The following is a 16,323-nucleotide window of genomic DNA, read 5'->3' on the forward strand; positions in this document are numbered from 1 at the left end:
AGCTAGCAGTTGCACGGCTGCCAGTTGGCCCCAATGGCAGGGTGCCTTTCATATTTGAAAGGTGGCGACTATCTTTGGCTTTCTTTTAATTTTATGGTGCCACTGCTGCTGTTAAATAGATTATTTAGTAATTTTAGAATAGTAATAACCTGCTGCATGATATTCACTGTAATTTCCAGCTTAAACGTTAATCTTGATTCTCAAAAGAATAACATGAGTCTAGTCTTAAAAGTTACTTATTCTGGCATGCTTGTAGTGCATAAGTAGTGAAATGATGTCTTTCGTAGGGCTTTATTTTAGCTGAGACTTTATATAGTGTCCTATAGAAATATACCCTATGGCTTGTAAAGTAACTTGTAATGACGTGGGGGTTTGAATACTTTTGCTATTGCTAGTGTTCTCAATTCAGTGATCCTGAGGGATTGTCCTACAATCCCAGTTACTAATAGGCCTGTATTTGATCCAAACCATTTGAGTCAAGAACAAAAGAATGACTGAAACGGTCTTGGTTCTCAAAAAGGGAAGAGTGGGTTGAGGCTAGATCAGAACAAGTATACAACCTACACAGAAAACAGCCCTTTCAAAATCCCAGTTAGGTTTGTAGGCATTAAAATGGTGTCTGTAATTCCTCTTTATCTCAGGATTGGTACTTGGTGCTTCTTTGGGTGAGAATCCAGTTGATGTAGACACATTTCAAAGATGTATTTATGTGCAGATGGACTAAACACTCGGATCACTGTTAAACCTATTGTTCATCAAGGTGGCCAAAATTGTAAAGAACTAGTTTAAAGCTATTTTGTAGAGTCTGTCTGGAAATTATACTTAATATTCCGGATGTGAAATGAGAACCTAAAGCAGCCTTTACTTGGGTGGCTTGAGCAGTATATCTCTATAAAGAGTAAAGAACAAATGAAACTGTTAATACTTACCACTTAAAGGGTATCAGTGTGCTAGATTTGAGGACAAAGTTGTTCCTCTGCATCCAAAAAACATGGAAGAAGTGGGAAATACTAGGTAGTGTAGAAAGGAATTTTGTGTGGGTGGGAGCTACTTACCCAGTGAACTTCCTCCTCCTCCTCTTCCTTCCTTTTCTGCCTCCCTGCAATAGACTTCAGGTACAAACCTTACATTTCCTAGGTGCTTTATCCACCAAACAGCTGATTAGGCTGTTTACTAAAATAGGAATTCTTCTGTTATTCATTAGAAGTAGTAATACTGACTCTTGTTTTGGGTTTGCTTTTTCAGACCTCCTTCTGGATGACCAATGTGTATTTTAACCCATTATATCGGAAACTTAAGTCTCCAACTTCCCATTCATTCCAGCTCATAGCAACGCTTACAATGCAAAAAAACCACAATTCAGGATCACACAAATATTACTCTTAAAACTTTCTAGATGATTGTAGTTGCTTTGGTTGTGTTCTATGCTAGCAGAAGCCTTTTTCAAGGTTTACTGTTGACTCTAGAGCACCACATTCCCCGTTTACTGGGAGCCTTGGGGGCTAGCAATATGGGAAACTCATGTGTTTGCCGCGATGACAGTGGAGCAGAAGACAACGTGGAATCTCAGAGTCGGCAAACAGAGAACAGCAGAGTACACGTACCTGAAGCAAGAAGCCACCCAAGGGACCCTGTCCGTCCACCCAGGAGGGGTCGAGGGCCTCATGAACCAAGAAGGAAAAAACAGAATGTGGATGGGCTAGTACTTGACACACTGGCTGTAATTCGGACGTTAGTAGATAAGTAAGTACCTCCTCAAGGAATAATCCAACATGAATGAAAATGTTCTTGTCTCCTCTCAAACTGTGACTCCATCCTCTCACCGATCTACACCTGACCCTCCCTGAAGCAGCTGCGTGTTTCCATCTGGAAGCTTAGGAGAGGAGCACCTTTCCTAGGTAATAGAAGTAGCTCCTGAGTGCCCAGGTACAGACTCTTCCAGGAGCTGAGGAGTTTTCTCACAGTTCCTGTACGGGCCTACACCCAGGTGGGATGAGGAGTGTGCTCAGTATTTCTTACCTGGCATAGATGTACAGTTTAGGAAGCAATGAACACTCCAGAGTTCGGGAACTTCTGTCCTAAAAATTGCTTGTTGTGCAAGATTTCTCTTTTCAGGCTGTATTTACTTCCTTGGAAACGGTTAAGCAAAACTGAAAGCTTTGATCTTTGTTAGCTTGTATAAACAGGCGGAGGTTTTCGTTCCAGTTTTAAGCCTGACTACTTTTTAAAGACCGCATGTTGTGGCTGTTCAACTCATGATCCCAGTATTGCATTCCTCGCATGCTCAAAGCTGCCATTAAGGGTGTGTGGGATATTTATGGATTCATCCTTATTTTCTTGGTTTTGCGTTGCTTTCTACAAAGCTTTAAAAAGACCTTAAAAACAATCGGTTAAACTAGCTCATCACCTTTAGGGTTAGGTGCAGGCTAGGAATTGGAAAGGCCAAAACAGAAGGAAAAACACTGTTGTAGCTTCACAGCTGGGGTTTGGGGTGGATGAGGCTCAGGATGTGAGCCTTGATTCTTATACCTGCATTGTTACTCTGGAATGTGCCTGCAGAGGCGTTTGCCTTCCCACTGTAAAATGCTTTAAATGGAAATACCAGGACTTACAATTTTTTTTCCTGAACATTTAGATCTACGAGGGTTTTTTTATTAACAGTTTTGTTTTGTGGCCTGTCTTCAAATCATTAAGTTAAAGTAATGGCAAATTTTTTTTTTTTAAAGCCTCTCCCTAATCTCGCATGCCTTCCCCTTTCCCCTAAGTTCAGCTCCTTAAGCTGTTTCACAACACTTTTGTGCATAGTTGATCCTGTTCCTGTGGATCTTGCAGTCGGTTTTGTAATCTTGTAAGCGCTTTCCTAGGCTACCGAGGGACAATAAGCATAGTTATTTCACTGATCCTGGAGTCCTCTTTCTGACAAATTCCTGAAGCTACTGTATTGGTTTTTTTGGGTTTTTTGTTTTTTTCATACAGGCCCCAGTGAAATGCTTTTCTCACATGATCACACAGGTTGGAAGGGACCTCCAGCAGTTCATCCACTTCAGCCTCCTACTGAAAACCCAGGTCTAGCTGGAGTAGGTGGCTCGGGGTCTTACCTAGTCAAGTGTTAAACACCTTCAGAATACAGAGATTCTCCACCTTTTTGGGTCCCTGTTCCAGTGTTTGATCACCCCTGTGTCTTAAATAAGTAAATATTTTTAAAAGTTTGAATTTCCCATGTTCCAACACACCCCTGTTGCCTCTTGTCCTGTTGCTGTGCACCTCTGAGAAGAGTCTGGCTCTGTCCTCTCTGCTTTTTCCAATTACTTAGTCGCAGACAGCAATAAGATTTCCCCTCCTCTCCCCTACACCCTGTTAAGGATGACCAGATTATTTCTCGTAGCTTTTTGCTTGTATGCCATGTTCTGCAGCCCTCAGCTATCTCAGTAGCCTTCTGCTAGACACACTCACTTATAGCAATGCCTTTCTCATCCTGGGGACCCCAAAAGTGGGCTGTACTGCTATACTGGTTTCCCTTATTTCATATTAAGGCAGTTGATAAGACACAACTGGTTTTATAACACAACTGGTTTTATAACACAGCTACATATTACAAGTTCTTGCAGATAAGAGAAAGATCTATGGCTATGAATAACGGGAGGGGTCTGTTCACCAGGCAAACTATCTAAATGTCTTTGAAAAAAATTTAAGGAGTCTTTCTCCTCGACTTGAAGCTAATGATAGCCCTTTTTAGATTAATAGGAATGCTCAGTTGGGGTGAGGAAAAAAAAAAAAAATCCTTGTCTAGAAATCTTGGTTTTCCAGTGTTTCAGTGTAAGTGAGACTGTAGGAATAAATATGTTCCATTATTACCTGTTCTTCCTAGAGCCCGATTTTTTGTTTTGTTTTTGTTATTTTGATTTTGTTTTCAAAACACCACAACTGAAGGAAAAGGTAGGGAACCTGACAAATCTCTTTATGTCAAAAAATGTGCAAGAATAAAGTCAAACTAAAATGAAACCATGTAAGTAAAAGCAGGTTGGAAATACAGGCTTCAGTGTGATAGTACAGCCTTAAAAAGCAAAAGTATCAGTCTAAAGAATGGAAGGCAAAACCCTTTTTTGACAACTTTTTTTTTCCAAATTCTGTATTGAAAGTTAATACGTGGGGACAATCTGAAGTGAATTGTAAATTAAGTTGCTATACTGTGATCTGTAATGAACAGTTGCTTTCCCTGTTTGCTGTTTGTTTGGGTTTTCTTGTTGGTTTTTTTTTTTGTTTTAACAAATCTCAAAGTTTGGACCTAAAGCATATCTAACCACTGTTTTGTTTGGGTTTTTTTCTTCCTCTCATGTCTAGCGATAACTCCTTCCTAGAAGGAAAGAGTTAAGCTTCTAATTTCCTAGCCTCAGAAAAAGAAGTATTAATTTTTGGAGCTTATATGGAATACCGCCTTGCAAATGACGAAATTTGCAAAATGACTCTCTGGTTTCCAAATGAGGAAGGTGGGGATGTTTGGAAATGAAGTAGTGAAAATGACAAATCGATGGGACAGAACTCTTCTTTGCTCAGTGCCAGTACTGCTAACACCTGCTACCCATGACAGAATCTGAAATCTTGCTGATAAAAATGTCCTTCTTTTTTATCATAGCCTTTCCTTACGTTTTTCTTTTTTTCTTTGAGTCTTTACGTCCTTTCTCTTGAGGTAATTCTGCTTGCATCATTGCACTGCTTTTTCCTGCTGGGAAGATCAGTTTCCAGAAAAGAAGCAAAGGGACGGGGAGGGAGGCAGTATTTATTTCCAATGTTATAGCAATATAAAAATGTGTTTAAACTTCAGCATTTTCTTGTGTAAATATTTGAGAGTGTTAATTTTTTGTAAGAAAGGCACATATTTTAATCATATTTTTAGTCAAAACTGAGGGGTTTTTCTCCTATAATTAATCCCTCCAAAGTAGGTAGCTTTATCTGCATGATTAATGTGTGTTGAAATGTTCTAAAAATTCGTCTGCATTTAGCATTTCTGGTTGCATTTCAGAGGTGTGTGGTCAAAAGGGAGTGTGGAACATCTCATTCTAAGCCTGGGGTTAGTTCACAATGCCCCAGTAGCACTGGAGAGAGCATTTAGGACGCGTTGCTGCATAAGCCTGTCTGGACCTGGAGATGCTTACTGAATAGGATTTTCAGATCTTGATTTAGGTACTTTCAACAGCAGTGCCTGCTCAGATAAGCAGATGATAAGCACTGGCCATGGGTTTTTGCCGTTGCTCCAGCAAACCAGACTGAGGAACTGATCTAATTGAACTTCTTACGTTTTTCATGTCAGAAGGGGAATCGGCTTAAACATCTTCTGTTAAACTGCCTTAACTATTTCTTACAGCTCTTGTTAATGAATTTGAAGTCTATGTTGCTGCTAGGTGGCTTGCCTTTCAGTTTGGGGGTGGGTGGTGTTTATATATTTATATATTTAGAAGAGAATTTCTGGGGAAAAATCATGTTTAAGCAACGTCCCTTGTGCACTGCTCTTCGTTCACTTCATGACATCTGACATGTAGTCTCTCGTTACGTACTCCGAGGAACCCCGCTAATGAATAGCGCTACGCCGAAGCATTATGTTTAGCTTTTAGACATGCAGAGATGGATCACCCTTTCATTTATCAGCTATTGTAGATGTGCAGATGTTGGCTTTGGGCCAGAAAAAGGCTCAAATCCCATCTGTGTTTCAGATCTGAAAATGGCATTAGCAGTCTGCAGCCTAGGTAACTTTCTTTTGTTAAATACTTAATGGATTCTTTTTCTGTCTGTGTATTACCATTTTATTTGGTGCACTATGTTGATGATTGTGCATAAATTTTGACCTGTGTAATATCTCTTTCAGTGACCAGGAGCCTCCTTATTCAATGATCACGTTGCATGAAATGGCAGAAACAGGTATCAAGGCACTGTGTTGGGCTTTTCAGTTGTGACTCCAAAGCAAAAGAAAAAAAAAAAAGAAAAACAACAAACCGACCCTTTTTTCTTTGCGAAGAAAAACGCATGCTAGCAGTATGTGTTACAACTTGCTGTAGCTCTAGGGATGTGGGATCCAAAATACAGTTCTGCCCTTCAGAAGCTTCACTGAGCTCATTGCATTTGCCAGAGTTTTTTTTGAACTCCGTTAAACTTCTCACGTGAACTCTCCAGAAGCAGCCAAGGGTGGCCGCAAACATATTGTAATGGCATTAAACCGTAAGCCACAAAGAATGTCTGTTTGCAGTAAGGCAGAAACAACCCATATATGTATGTATGTAGACGTGGTTTAAACCCATGTGCTCCAGGTTTGGCAAATAGCTTGTAACTTTTGTTTTTGGGTTTTGCTGTCCTTAGACCTCTGCTTTATTGATGTAGTTGTTCCAACCCTGTCCCTAAGCACTCCTGCAAGATGAGCCGTGTTTATGCAAGGGCTGTTTTATCTCTGTTACCATAGGAGAGATTCTCCCAGCTCAAGACCTCCCACCAAATTTTTGGTTTAGGTGAATTTTTGTCTCTCTTAGTAGAGCTGGTACTCGTCTTAGGAAATGTATTTCTATATCAAAATAAATTAACCAACCTGATTAGATATTGCAGCAATTCAGTAAAATGTCTTTCAGTGGAATGTGCTAACAAAACTCAAACCCCAGTGTGTTACTTGACATTGTTGAATGGAGCTCTAAGTCTCTTCAACCTCACTCACTTGTATGCCAATACAGACTGTCTTTATTTTTGCTTCTAAGGGAACTGCTTTCTTGTAAATCCCAATCTGTTTCCTTTATGAGTGGTTTAACATGTTATATGTCGATTGTTTGCTTGCAAGTAGAAGCCCTGGTCTACTCATTAAACAGTGAGAGCTGTTCCTTAGGAAAGCAAATTTTCTGTAGAACACCAGGCATGGGACAATCTAATGCAGTTCCTCTGAGGACCGTGTTAATTGAGGGAACTCAAGAGGAAGGCTCTGATTGTGGCTAGAAGAAAGGTGTCTTCAGTGTCATTGTGAATGCAGCGTTTAACACTTAAGAGTTGACACTGGACACTGAACTCTTGAGTATCATACTGGAACAAAGTGCTTGTCTGTACTAGTCATGAGTGTTCCTTCCTAATACTAGTGCGAACCAAAGGATGCTCTGGTCGGGCTAGGACCATTCTCCAAATAATACAGGTGTTCACTATTACCCAAGCTGCTTTTTTCTCCTTGAATTTAAACTTTAAAGTACTGCAAACTAAGACATTGATGTAAAAAGCAAACTTTTTTTTTCTTTTCCCTAGTGTCTGTAAACTCACAGTAGTTTTGATGATTTTTTTCAATTTACATTTATGGATGTATTTTGAACGCTTTGGAATTGCAGTGTTAATTCTGAGCCTTACTTTTGTTTTGTGGTTGACAGATGAAGGCTGGTTGGAAGTTGTCCAGTCTTTAATTAGAGTTATTCCATTAGAAGATCCCCTGGGACCAGCTGTTATAACGCTACTACTTGATGAATGTCCGCTGCCAACAAAAGTGAGTCTAAAGCGTATGTATTTATCTGTGGCTGAATTTCAGTTATTCATGGTTTCCACACCCATGATAGCTTCTGGGTGGGTTTCGCCAGTGATGCAAGATTCTGTTAGCTCTTCAGAAATGGGTGTAACTTGCAACTTTGAGTAATTTGTGGTGACTTGGTATCTAATTGCTATTTAATGCTAGAAGCACGGCGGAAGGCAGGGAGATAAATCTGGTCTTGGGGAAAAACAAGAGGCCTTTGGTCTTTAGCTGCTTTTCTTGCTGTCCTCTCGCCTGCCGTGTGGTGCACACATGCTGCAGTGACGGTGTGCAGATGCTGCAAAGGCAGTGCAAGTTCTGCCGTTTTGTTCACAAGTTCTGAAGGCTGCTCATTTACAAGTCGCTGTTGAATTTGTTCCTGCCCTGCACACATGGAATGTAACACAAGTGGGTGTGTTAAGTTAAACAAATGACTTTTTTTTTTAACTATGAAATACCTAGATATAGTCTTGGCAAATTTGAATACTTTTATTTTTTAGGAACACTAATGTGTTTTGGGGATGGAAACATGACCCGAGGTGTTCATACTGTGTTGATACAGGTGTTTTAGGGAGAGCCTCACGTGCTTCAAGATGCTAACCGTTGTTGAATCCCTTTAAATGTGATGATTGTACAGATAACTTGTCTGTCTTCAAATGCTTGTCATGATCTCATTTCATCAGAAACTGATGATGATATCAATGCAGCTTTCATTTATCAATCTACTTCTTATGCTGCCAGTTTTAGTTTTCAATTTGCATTGTTAGGGATATAAAGAGCTGGTAGCTTTTTGTCTTACGTAAATGCATGAGTGGCGGGAGAGCTAGTCAAGCTCTGTAACTACCCAAAGTGGGTTTTTTTCCTCTAGGCTATTCATTAAAGTCATTGAGATTTTTGAACAAGTTAAATATTGTATAATGGCTGTCACACAGACTGGAAAACCAGGACAAGCAAAGCCAGAAAGAAGAAATTTTGCTTGCTTTTGAAAAAGAAATGAGGAAGTGGAGACCACTGTGAATGCACCATGTGAAGAGTGATTTTGGGGGTTTTTTTGTTCGGCTATACAATGTACGTGGCAATCAAATGATTTATTTTTCGAAAGCCATGTGACTTTTATTTAGGTACTTTAATTTTAAGGATTTAGCTATGAAATAGTTGACCTTAACAAGACAAAAGGAATAAGGTGCCTCTTTCTGGGGTGCACAGAGTTTCTGTTTCCTGTGCAATCTCTTTATGGCACAAGGAGCTGCAGTTGTGGGATCTGCTGGTCACATGCAGCCTAGTAAAGTGTTTGCTGCTGTTCAGTTTCTTCCTATTCAGAATAAGTTTTAAGTTTTTGGTCTTAAGGGTTTTAAGTCAGTGCCCCACTTCTGTGACAGTTGGAGAATAGCAGCAGGCTGTATTTCATTTTCTGTTATTGTAGACTATAAAGTTACAATGGCAGTGCAGTAAACTTTTTATTCTATAAAGGCTTTATTTAACTCAAAATAGTTGATCTCTCAGATGGTTCTAATAATGGCTAAAAGCGGTATCAGAGTATGTCAAGAGTCTAATTTTAGTGAGGCTTTTCCATCCCAAGTCTGTGGCTCAGACATCCTTTCTTCTTTCTCTATTCTTTCCACTTAGTGTCAGTCCTGTTCATCAGTTCTGGTTTTTGGGCTTTTCTTTTGGGAACATAACTACTTTTCAGCATTATCTCTGTACAAACCTCAGAATCCAGCGCAGTAAACTGATTTGAGTGTGGCTCAGAACACAGTTCAAAAAAACTTACATGTTCAACTTGGGCAGTACTCTTTTTTTTTTTTTTTTTTTTTTTTTTTTTTTCTTTTTCTCTCCTTTCTCCAAGTGGCCTGCTGGTGACTTCAGTATGAGGAGTTCTTCTATTTTTAATTAGATCCTAGCCTGAGATTATGCAGTTTCAATCTGAATCAGCTGAAAATTTCATGAAGTCTGGAAAGTTGAGGGCGATTTGGAACTTTGTGGGGTGGGGTTCTCCCTGTGGGGTAACTTGTTGGGGCTCTAGATTAATCTCTAACTACTCTGAAAATGGAGGGTATGCTCTAGATCTATCTTGAATTTTATCCATGCCATACTGCCTGATTGAAACAAGTCAAAGCATGGCATTTTAGCTATATTACCCTCACTGGTTACTTCCTAAATTAGCGTGACTACAGAAAGCCATTTATGCTCTCAAGAATACCATTTACGATGTCCTGTAAATCTGACAGCATCCTAAATTTATGATGGGAATGTGGGCTCTTTTTTGGGGCATGTCTCTTTAGTCCAGAATTCTAAAGTCTAAACCAGCCCTTTTCTTTTGGAAAGGGTGTGAGTTTTAGGACACTGGGAGCAGATTAGATGGCAGCAGTGCTATATGTGCTGAGTGGTATTCTTTGCCTTGGTCTACTAATCTAGTTCCTCTTGCTATAGGTAGCTCACTTGTTGTATGTCCAGAAGTGTCCCAAGTTTTTGATCGCAATTATGACCAACAATCTGGTGGTAATTTTAAATTTTTAAATTTACAACTCTTGGGTGTGTTGAATTCTTTTCCCATCAGTTCTTTATCTTCTTATCTCAGAAGATAACCATCCCGTGCTGTCTGTAATATGATGCTGACTTTAGTAATATAGTGTAAAAAAAATTTGTTGTACTATATTGAGTTGGAGGAAAAATGTATATCAGTAATATTGAAAGGATTTCTGATTTTTCTTTTTCAGGATGCATTACAAAAGTTAACGGAGATATTAAACTTAAGTGGAGCTGCTGCTTGCCAGGACGCTTGTCACCCTGCCAAACACCGGAATACAACTGCAGTACTGGGCTGCTTAGCAGAGAAGTTAGCAGGTAAAGTCGTGGGATTCTTCTAAAAGCTTGCATTTGGCTTGCTGAAGCACCTTCTGCTTTGACGCCCACGATACAGACTCGTTCAGAAATGTTTTCTTAGAGCTGAGTAACGTTCTGCATCAAGGGGAGACCTTGCGTGACAGCTGTGACAGAATCTACTGCTTGATTAAAATGTTGAACACTCACTAGCATGGGTCTGAATGAGCCATTCACAATCCCAGATACTTAAAAAGATTAAATCCTTCTAATGCGTGGCTAGCAATCGTGGATCAGTGTTTGTTTACGGTATATTGCCTTAGCACTGGTAATCAGGCTTTTCTGTAGACCTATTCTGGCTGTGTGTGAATTACTGAGAAAATGTAGTTCTTTAGCCAGTAGGCAGGAGTATCAAATTAGTAGTCTTGGAGGCTGTATAGAAACAAAAATGAAAGATGCTCTTTCTGCTAAACATGTATTGTTCTATTGTAGTTGGCTGAAAAGAGTCTCTCTTCTGTGTTACTTAAAAGAAAATTGCTGTGATTCTATTTTAAGGTGACTTTTTGTGTAGAACGTTTTATTCCCTGTCACTTCTAGTACGCTGCTGGAAACTGATGATTAAGTTTCCTTCCTGCTCACGATCTGTTTTGTACCTAGTTTTTGGCTCCTTTTCTGAAAGCGGACAGGAAAAGGAGGAAAAAGCAATTGTCAGGTATCACCTAATGGTTATTAAAAAATAATTTCAATATTTCTGTCAAAAAAAAAAAAAGTAAAGAACAAGGGCAGGAAGCATTTTTGTACTGTAATGCTTCTACCCTATTATATTAAGTCAGAATGAGATCTGCTGTCTACTTTTGTGTTAGTGGACACAGATCTCATTGTATCAGCTCACGCAGCAAATCTGTTAATGCCATGTTGGACCCCACTGCACTTTGATAGAGTTCATAGGTGCCAGACTTTGATCCTCTTGTATATCCCTCTTGATTAAGCAGACAGTATTTCAGGGCATTTTTTTTTTAATCGGCTGTTTGCTATGGTGCTGCTGCAAATCGTATAATTAGCTATCAAGTAGGCTATATTAAATGCTCAGTTTTGCTTATTTTGGGCTACTGATAAATGGAGCTGGTCTTTATGCTTTGACTCTGGAAGTAGACGGAGCCAGTCTCTTTTCGGAAGTAGTGAGCATGAAATTGCTAAGCAGAGGCTGGTGGAGTTCTACTTCAAAATCTCAGAAGTGTGGCTAGAACTCTGTACCCATTTACAGGTAAACTGAATATGTTTGTAATTTGCCAGTAACTGTGTAACTATTAAATGTGTAGCAAATATTTGACTGGGAACAGTAGTTGTTCTATATTATAGTTCCACTTTGCTGCGATGTTCTTTAATTTGTTGCCTTGTGTTTAAAAGATCTGTGCGATGAGGAGTTTATGGTAGTTCCCATGGATGAATTTAACCTTTAATGTTCTTGTAGGTCCTGCGAGTATAGGCTTACTCAGCCCAGGCATATTGGAATATTTACTTCACAGCTTGGTAAGTGTCTTCGATCTTTTTGTATGTATTCACACATAGCAATTGTAATGCAGTCTTTTTTTTTTTTTCTTTTACTACTGTGAAAAGTTTGGGTCATGTTTGGTAAACACTGGTAACGTATGTTCTAGAAAGCTGAGATTCCAGAGAGTCTGTGGGATCCCCATCCTTGGAGATAATTAGAAGTCAATAGTCAATAGGACAAGGCACTGAGCAGCCTGATCTACTCAGACCAGCTCCCCACAGGAGGGTGGACTGGACGAGCTTTGGAGATCCCTTTCAACCTAAAGCATTCTGTGACAGTCTAACAGCTTTTCCTATCCATCTGTGCTGGGTATTTATTAAATAACTTTTCTTACTGCCCATGTTTAGAACTTCCAGGCCCATCCGACAGTGATGCTTTTTGCACTAATAGCACTGGAGAAGTTTGCACAAACAAGTAAGTATTAGCCTGATGCTGCTCTTAACAGCCATACTATGGCTTCTACTGCATGAATGGCACTTGCCTTGTATGATCACGCTTGGGAGCATGAGAGAGACGGGATTGGTGGCAACACAAATGTAAGAGAGACATGTCTGTCCAGTTAGAGGCAAGAAGAAATATTTGTTGCTTTAGCGGCACCCCTCTACCTCTCAAAACCCTTGAGATACTTGCTGAAACTCAGCGCAGTCCTTCCCAGTTAGAGATTTCTACAGAAGGGCTTATGACATGAGGCCTTTGTCACTGAAATAAATCCATATTAGAGATGGAGAACAGCTACGACTGTGTGTTTGCAGGCAGGAAAAAAATACTTACTGCTTTAATAACACCCCCACCCACAAACCCGTAAGAAATTTGCTGAAACTCAGTCCTCCTCAGCTCAGAAATTGCTACATGAAGACTTACGACATGAGACCTTTGTTACTTGAAGAGAAATAAATCTGTATTAGAGAGGTGGAGAACAGCCGTGATCTAATAGTCTCTTGATGATGCAGCTCCGTGCTGAGAACTGGTGTACCTGAGTGCTGAATTAATTTCACACCTGCTTGGGGAAAGAATTTCATGCTGTTTGTAATAATGAGGTTTAAAGGTGGGGGAGGGAGGTTCTACCGCATTTGTAGAATGTTACTATTTTTGACTAAACTTATACCTATATACTTATAACTTACAGCAAATATTCTTTTTTGCTCTTAAATTGCAGGTGAAAATAAGATCACGGTTTCTGAATCGTGCATTAGCGACCAACTGATCTTGCTAGAGAAATGGACAGATAATCCAGACTATTTAAAACGCCAGGTTGGATTCTGTGCCCAGTGGAGTTTAGACAATCTGTGTAGGTATAACGAAGGGATGGATTCATTTAATAGTAATCATTTCTCCAAAGAGATGGAGGACTAGTTTGTGTTTGTTTTGCATAAGCACTTATTGTAAATATACCTGACTGCATTTGTAATCACTCTTCTTAAAAAAAAAAAACGGGGGGGGGGGGGGGGGTGGCAAATAAATCCAGTGTGGAAAGGAAATTTCGGCAAGGAAAATGTGAAAAGAAGTGGTTTGCAAGTTGGAGCTGCAATGAAAATTCTTCTTTGCACCGTATTTCCTGTAACCCGCACTCAGCAGACGTGTTGAGAAGCTAAATGGTGCAGCTCTGTCTCTCTGGAACAGCTGGATTACCGACATATCCTGGTGACAGTTGCTACCGTGACCATACCGCAGCAGTGCACAGTCTCAAAGAATTGTCAAGGACTTTTTAAAGTAAAGATACGGTCTTGTGATCCCAAGTGAAATGTGTTTGACAAAGCACTTTTCTAGATCTATCCTTTTAGATTGACTAACAGTCATCAAATTCATTTGTTTAGTTGTGATTTCAAGGGTGCAGCAACTCTGAAGGACCTTGTAGTTTCTAATGCCTTTTAGATAAATTTAGGTAAAAGGTCTTGTTGGGCTTTACAAGGCTTTAGCCAGCTTATGGAAGGCCAATGTCAGTTGTCTTTAAACATCTGTTTATACAGATGTTGTAGCAAGTCTGGGATATATGAAGGGTCCTAACGTAAGATCTCTGATTTGTAAATTAACATGCGTGTGTCAGCAATTTGACACCTGGCAAGATAAATGCTTCTGTTCCTTCTGTGTGAAAAGGGGATGCAGGGAGGAAGGCCTGGTTTGGCTTAGTTCAAGTTCATCACCTACCTGAAAATGAGAGGGTGGTAAAAAACTTTAAATCCTTGTTTGCTCCTTCCTCTTCTTCCCCATCCCCAAAACCTTGTCCGCTGTGACGAATCAGAAAAACTCTGCCCAACTGAATGTACAAATACAATGGTAAATCCTGAAACAGTGGCATCTTGGTATGAACTTGGATGCCTTATGTCTGCCTGTGGGTTTCCTGAAAGTAGTAATTAGATTGTAGGAGCCCTAGCCAGAGGTATAGGTCGCATTTAGAGGATGTTTAACACACAGTGTACTGGAAGTGATGCTGTTTTCATGCAGGTGGAATGTCGATATTTCATTCAGCTATGCCAAAAATTAACTGGATCCTGGAAAGATTGATTGGTGCTCTGTGAAACGTTTAAAATGAAGCTGTGCTGCGCCAGTGATTAAAACTAGTTTTATTTTGCAGTTTTAAAAGAAGGCAGGCAGTTTACATATGAGAAGGTTGACTTGACCAACATTAGGGCTATGCTGAACAGTAACGATGTCAGTGAATACCTGAAGATCTCGCCACATGGATTAGAGGTAGGATGTCATTTCATGATTTCAACTTGAAAAGGAGTCTGAAGAAAAAGGCAGGCTTTAACTATTTTTGTTTGCTGCTTGCTCCTGTGATTTCCTAGAATGAATCCAAGTTCTCTGCCAGCTTTGTATAGAAAACTTGCTTTGTGAGAGTGTTCTAACATCACTACACTGATCTCGATTGTAGAAATGTTCACAGTAAAGCAACACCTGTACCTGTGCCCCCAAACTTCAGCAAAATCAGGAGGGTGCTTAAGAGTCAGCTGGCTTTTCACTCGTTTTGACTAAAATTGTTCACAAAGTGCAATTCCTATTGATTGTCCTATCTAGTCTTGAAAAGCCCACAGCAGTAGGATTTTTGTCTCAGCCATATGTCTGGGTTTTATCTTCCTCTGATACTTTTTGTAAAGACTTGTTTGACTCATTACAGATGAATTTTCATTAATTGATATTGAATACCTCTCTGTCCTTTGTACCAGGAGTCAGCTAACAACCAATGGCTTAGGTCTTCCTGTCTTGGTTGTCTTAGTCTTTAAATCTTTAAACTGACTCTGTCAACTCTCTACTTCCCCCTCTCCTCCCCCCAGCCCCGTGGCTTACCACTGAACAATTTTCAGTCTTGCCTCCTTGCTAGTTTGTGTGACAATTATTGCTATAAAGAGAGAATGCTTTCTGCCTGAAGTGCCTCTAAAATTATGTTGGTGTATTCTTACACGCAAGAACATTGGTTTAGGGAAGAAATGCTCATTTTGTAGAAACTTAGTTTTTGGTTTGGTTTTGGTAGGCTCGATGCGATGCCTCATCCTTTGAAAGCGTTAGATGTACGTTCTGTGTCGATTCTGGAGTTTGGTACTATGAAGTTACAGTCATTACCTCGGGAGTGATGCAGATAGGATGGGCTACCAAAGACAGCAAATTTCTCAATCATGTGAGTACATGTAATGTCATCTAGCCGATGATGTAACTTCAGCATTTTCCAACTTAGAACACCTATGAAAATAGCTCTGGTTATTCTGCGGTAGTAACTGAGCACTTTTGTGTTTCCTTCAGTTTTTCTGTATTTCGAAGCTCTGTTTTGCTGCCTTTAGTGGTACAAGAAAAGGCTGTATTGTCATTTCTACAGACTGATACTGTTCACACAAGCCATCCATAGCTGCTAGCAGTGACAGCTTGTTATCTGCTTGCTGTTTTCTGGAAGCTACAGGGAAATGGCTTTTTTCTTGTGGCTGAGTCTCTTCTTGGAAATTCTTTAGATGACAGCGGTGGTTTACTGTCTCTTGTTTTGTGAAGTAAACAACCGCTCGCTAGGAACTAGCAGATTATCTCGCCCTCACTTTTACACAGGTCACAAAGCAGCCATTTGATTACCCTCTTTAACATACTTTCCTATTAAATGAACTTTCACAATGGAAATATAACTATTTAAATTGACCCTGAGATAGCATGGTATCATTGGATCTGCTGGTGGCAGTAACATGGTATGTTTTGGGTATGCAACAGCTGCTTTTTAATTAAAAATAAGGATTACAAAAAGATTTAACCCTCTACCTTCTTGCCTTTATTCTAAGTGCACTGTCTTATTTTATAGTTTGCTTTCCACTCTCTCTCATCCAGATAAATTAGTATCTTCTTAATTCTAAGTATTCTTCTTCTTACTGTTTTACTTACAAAATTATGTACTTACTAGCATTAAAACAAAATGTGCCATGTGCACATGAAGTCCAAACCTATAGTCAAATATAAATATATT

General features: G+C 39.7%; 1 protein-coding gene across 1 annotated transcript in view; it reads left to right on the forward strand.

Moving 5' to 3' along the window:
• Window positions 1-1,396: 1,396 nt before the first annotated feature.
• Window positions 1,397-16,323, forward strand: part of RSPRY1 (ring finger and SPRY domain containing 1) — a 23,149-nt gene continuing 8,222 nt past the window's right edge. Inside the window, exons 1-9 of the mRNA XM_010287755.1 lie at window positions 1,397-1,743; window positions 5,861-5,913; window positions 7,383-7,495; window positions 10,234-10,360; window positions 11,808-11,866; window positions 12,236-12,302; window positions 13,045-13,176; window positions 14,461-14,576; window positions 15,358-15,501. Of these exons, the coding sequence (XP_010286057.1) occupies window positions 1,397-1,743; window positions 5,861-5,913; window positions 7,383-7,495; window positions 10,234-10,360; window positions 11,808-11,866; window positions 12,236-12,302; window positions 13,045-13,176; window positions 14,461-14,576; window positions 15,358-15,501 (1,158 nt within the window). The remainder of the gene's footprint in view (window positions 1,744-5,860; window positions 5,914-7,382; window positions 7,496-10,233; window positions 10,361-11,807; window positions 11,867-12,235; window positions 12,303-13,044; window positions 13,177-14,460; window positions 14,577-15,357; window positions 15,502-16,323) is intronic.

Source organism: Phaethon lepturus, unplaced genomic scaffold (genome assembly GCF_000687285.1).
Source record: "Phaethon lepturus isolate BGI_N335 unplaced genomic scaffold, ASM68728v1 scaffold22055, whole genome shotgun sequence".
NCBI classification, from domain to species: Eukaryota; Metazoa; Chordata; class Aves; order Phaethontiformes; family Phaethontidae; genus Phaethon; species Phaethon lepturus.